General features: G+C 50.0%; 1 protein-coding gene across 7 annotated transcripts in view; it reads right to left on the reverse strand.

The window, feature by feature from the left end:
* Nucleotides 1-5,000, reverse strand: part of casz1 (castor zinc finger 1) — a 182,348-nt gene that overhangs the window by 48,680 nt on the left and 128,668 nt on the right. For 4 of the 7 annotated variants that reach the window (XM_031566311.2, XM_031566307.2, XM_031566312.2 and 1 more), the window contains exon 1: nucleotides 4,335-4,501. The exons of the other annotated variants lie outside the window; for them this stretch is intronic. In XM_031566311.2, coding sequence (XP_031422171.1) covers nucleotides 4,335-4,413 — 79 coding nt within the window. In that variant the 5' untranslated portion in view covers nucleotides 4,414-4,501. Of the gene's footprint in view, nucleotides 1-4,334; nucleotides 4,502-5,000 lie in introns of those variants that run through there. 7 annotated transcript variants of the gene reach the window in all.

The following is a 5,000-nucleotide window of genomic DNA, read 5'->3' on the forward strand; positions in this document are numbered from 1 at the left end:
TGTGTGTGTGTGTGTGTGTCTGTGTGTGTGTGAGAGTGTTTGTGAGTGCATGTGTTTGTGTTTGTTTGCGTGTGTGTGTGTTTTGTGTGTGTGCATGCTGTATTAAGTGGCGCTTTATCAAATTAGTTTGGTACCCAGCTGATGTGCAATAAAGCTAGCGTCGGGCCCCCACTGCTCCGAAGACATCCATCCTCTGAACCGCCGCCAAGCCTGGGAGCTGGCATCACCCGGGGCAACCAGGCAACACGTCACCCCGCTGATCAGCTTAACACCGTGCGACCAATAAACAAATATTAACGCACAGAGCCCCAAAGCCACGATAAGGCAGTTAGTGGCCAAAATCCCCCACACACACACGCAAAATGTTCTTGTTTTTTTTTCTTTTGTGGTCTACTGCGCAAATCAACTGGTTGTGAAGGTGCTTGGAAAACCATGGCTTGCGAATGCGCGTGGAGATGAAACGAGGCTCCTCAGGTGACGCTACCTCACACTGGCACTTTGCTTATTTGTTTTCTTTTCTTCTTCTTGGCTTTCCCTCGCTCGGGCTCTTTGGTTGTGCGGCGCGTCTTTATCAAAAGTGATGGCGTGCTCCTGCATATTTTTTCGTAACGTCTCCCTCTCAGCGATTTCTCCTCCCGCTCCTCCCCTGGTGAGCGGCACTCATAAAATTAGAGGAGATTTGATGGCGAGATCAAAAAGCGGGAGACGGACAGATCGGCACGGCGCGGTGCTCACCTTCCTGTGCGCCGTGACTAACGGGTGACTATAACTCCTCCAAGCATGCCGGCCCCCTTTTTTACTTTTCTTTTAACACAAATACAACAAAATGCAAAGTGTCACGACATATTAAAATGGTGGTATGGGGGGTGGGGTGACTGGCAGAGGTGTGGGGGTGGGAAAAGCTGTTGTGAAAAGCTGTGTGTCTGTGTGTGTGTGTGTGTGTGTGTGTGTGTGTGTGTGTTTAAGGTTGAGTGTGGGGGTGGGACGGCTGATGTGTGTGTGTGTGTTTGTGCATGCTGAAGGTTGGAGGTGGGTGGGGGAGGTGGAGGTTCCGACTTCAGAGGACTTCAGATGTGGAGGAGCTGTCAGGCTGGGCTCGGCCCCGGCCGCTGGGAGCGGTTCCTGCTGGGACAGAAGGTGCCAGCAGGCGGGATCAGAATCAATTGGGCCGGCCCGCCGAGAGCGACTGTCTCCTCTGGGTTTGCGCGCAGGCGCCGAGATCAGAAAGCGCCGGGGCCGACGCCGCGCCAAGGCTCACCGCGCTCGCCCATCACCTGTGCTTGAGCATCTGCCTCCTCGCCGCGTTCTCACGCGTCAAATCACCTCCACCCCAGTTCCACTCATCCTCCTCCTGCTCATCATTTCTCTTTCCGTTCTGTGCTGATTATTAATGATGGTGTTTTTTTTTTTTATCTGCAGAGTGAAGCCACAATGCCCAAGGCTTTCGGGGTGAGTATGGAAAAACAAACGTGCAGAAGCTCTCTCAGCAGTGTGTGGGGCGCTGGTAGGTGGGTGTGCGGGTGCCTGCTGCTGCTGCTGGTGTTGCCGTGCTTGAGCCGGCCCCAGACTCCAACAGGTGCCACCGGGACAGGGTGCGCGGCTCGTGTTTCACACCGACGTCTTTATTAAGAACCCCCCAAAAAATGAATAAACGCTCGCTCCCGTCAGAGAGAGAGAGAGAGAGAGAGCAGCAGCAGTAGCAGCAGTGGCAGCTTTCCCATCACACCTCCTGTCATTTCTCACACCGCGCTGAACATCAACGAATGAAAAATAGAACAGGAGCGGTTGGCCTCGCGTCTGATACTGAGCCGCATGGGGTTCGAGCCCATAGTCACAGACAGAGATTACTGAGCAGAAACTGTACAGTTGGATACTTCTGTCTGTGCCTCCAAAATGAGAGAAGGGGGTAGGAATGACTAACAACCCCCCCTCTCTCTGTCCCTGTCTCTACCCCTCGCATCTCTCTCTCTTTCTCTCTCTCTCTCTCTCTCTCTCTCTCTCTCTCTCTCTCTGCTATATGACTTGAGTTAGCCGTAGAGTTAGGGGGATGAGTTATGGCTGGCTGGCTGCTGGGGAAACGCTGTATTTATGGGGGAACTGAGTGAGTGTTAAGTCCCCGCTAAGAAATAAAGTCGTCCCTGAGCGAACTGGGGGAAACATTTCACTCAGTCTAAAAGGTGGCTCGAGGAAAAAAACAACAAAAAAAAAAAAGGCAATTTCTCTTCCAGAGGAAACACTATTCCTTAGTCCATGCTTGTGGAAAAAAAAATGAAATAAAATAAATAAAATAATAATAAGAGATCAAAATAATGAAAGAAATGGAGGGGTATCGCATTCTGGTGGCATGAGTCCTTGAGCCATGTTTGAATGCTGGCTGAATATTCTGCAAGGTAAATATTGGCGGAAGACAGAGGAGCTAAAGACCAGGAGAGAGTCTGATTCCTCTAAAATTGCTTCGCAGTTTTGGTGGGATTTCGAGACGCCGCCTGCCAAGACACACACTTGTTGCTGTATTATTCTAACTCAAAGGCTTCGGCGTGACATGATCCCTCGCGTAGGCAAGAAATTGAAAATATACCCAGTTAATTTCAATTAAATTCGACTGAATGCAACCGAAAGCACTACGCTAACAACACTGTTTGTGTGTGTTTGTAAAAGTGTGTGTGTGAGGTAGAGCTCGAGTTCTTCCCCAGCTTCTCTAGAAACCGAAAGGCTGAGGCCTGGACTCCTTTCGCCTCTCTTCCACTCTCTTCCCCTCCCCCCTCACTCCCCTGCCCAGTAATCACAATTATTACTTAAAAAGGCTCTATTTCTGCATTAACTTAAAAGGCCTATATCTTTCTCTTTCCCCTCAGAGTCTGCACGGCCTCACTTACCCTGAGTATCTCAATAAATCAGCACTTACTGTTAACATGTTCTCCACAATTCAGTCATCAATCTCCCACCAACTCAGAGTGAAAACAGGGGAGGGGTGGGGATATCTGCTCAGTAGAAAAAAAAATCTCCCTGACAAACCAGTAGCGTGTGCTTGGACAAACACACAAATACAAACACATGCACACACACACACACATACAACCTCAAAGGAAAGCATCTCCCACTGGGACATGCAGAAAATGTCTCCAGATCGTCACGGAAACACAAGCCAAAGTTAGTGGTGACTTCACCTTTCACTCCGAGGTCTGATTCCAGCCACGAAACAACACAAATCAACAACCTAGCTCGGAGATGGAAGAACAGAGAGAAAAAGCGAATGCAATAAAAAGAAACGAGAGAGAGAGAGAGAGAGAGAGAGAGAGAGAGAGCTTCCCTCTATTCCTCTTCTCTTGCAGGCCTCAGTGAGCTCAGGCCCTGGCTGGCTGGCTGGCTGGCTCCATTAGGAGCCCACTCTGACCGTAGGCGACACAGGAGAGGGGCCACATGCAAATCTGTGTTTAGGTTTCCAGACACCGTATTTATTTAACAAAAACGGGGGGGAAATCTAATTGAATGGGAGCTGGATTAGTCTTAAACAGAACACATCTTCCAAACAGAGAGAGCCATCAGAGGCCGCTCTGTTTACTTCAGCACCAGTGGAAAATCCTTCCGTTGACGAACCCTTCCTCAGAAACATCTGTGTCTTAACATGACCTCGAGGTTCTCAACTTGGTTATGTAATTATTAACTCGGGTCATATTGAAGGGGACAAAAATGCGATTGACTGACAAAGCTATGAAAGCGAAACGCTTTTGGAAAGTGTTAAAATTGTATGATCTGATCTTTCTGTAACTTGCACCTGTGGAATGCGTGTAATGACATGAACTGTAAGCAATAAAGTTGTCACTGAATAACTTTGCTGTCTGTGAAACTCCATAAAGTAATAAAAAATATATGCAAAAATGATCAAAGAGAGAAAGAGAAACAGAGAGAGAAACAGAGAGAGAGAGACACCTTCTTCAAGTTACATCAATGTATCAATATATCAACACATATTCAATGTATAGGTCCACCTGTCACCTGACACATGCCAAACATAACAAATAGGCAAACAGGTCGTAATGTGTGGCCACCAAACAAACAAACAAACAAACAAACAAACAAACACACAAACACAGTTTGGGCCCGCGGGAGGTGCCCACACAGCAATGGCAGCCTCTTTGACATCACACACCCACTAACACCCACTCACTCATCCACCAACCCACCCCACTCTGCTACACATCAGCCCAGTGGCAGCCCACTAACCCTCCCCATCACGCCCCTCTCATGCTGGGCACTGCCCTTCCCCTCCCCGCCCCCATCCATCCCCCCCACCACCCTGAACCCCCCAGGAGCCTGTCGGCCTCCAGCCTTACCTGGCACGAGAGTGGCCTCCATGCTCTGCCTCACCTCTGCCTGCCGCTCTGGAGGAGCCCTGTCTACAAAGCAAGGCATTTTCCTCTCTCCCTCTCTCCTTCTCTCTCTCTCTCGCGACTCACTGCCTGGTCTGCTCACACTGACACTCACACACACACACACACTCTGACTCCCTCTCTTTCCTTCTCCTGCTCGATCCCACTCATCCCCCCCCCCTCTCTCACCTTCTCTCTCTCTCTCCCTCCCTCTCTCTGCCTGCCTCCCTCCCTCTCTCTCTCTCTCTCTCTCTCACAGCACAGATGTCAAGGCTGCGCGTGTTTACCCACTTAACCAGTAGGGGTCCTTCACCACCCTCTGCTCTCCACAGCTGTGGTGGAAAAAACAGGGAGAGGAAGAGAGATAGAGAAAGAGAGAGAGAGGAAGAGAGAGAGAGAGGGAAGAGAGGCCACTTAAGTATCTCTCTGGTGGCCGGGGCTGCAAGCCTGTGGCAGGCAGGGGAAGAGGAGGGAGTCCAGGGTCTGTGCATGGAGAGCTGCGATTGAGTTACTTTACACACACACACACACAGACACACACACACACACACACACACACACACACACACACACACCAACTGATAGCAGTACCAGCAACAGAGCAGGAGAGACACAGGACAGCATAGCACA

This window comes from Clupea harengus, chromosome 4 (genome assembly GCF_900700415.2).
Source record: "Clupea harengus chromosome 4, Ch_v2.0.2, whole genome shotgun sequence".
Taxonomy (NCBI): domain Eukaryota; kingdom Metazoa; phylum Chordata; class Actinopteri; order Clupeiformes; family Clupeidae; genus Clupea; species Clupea harengus.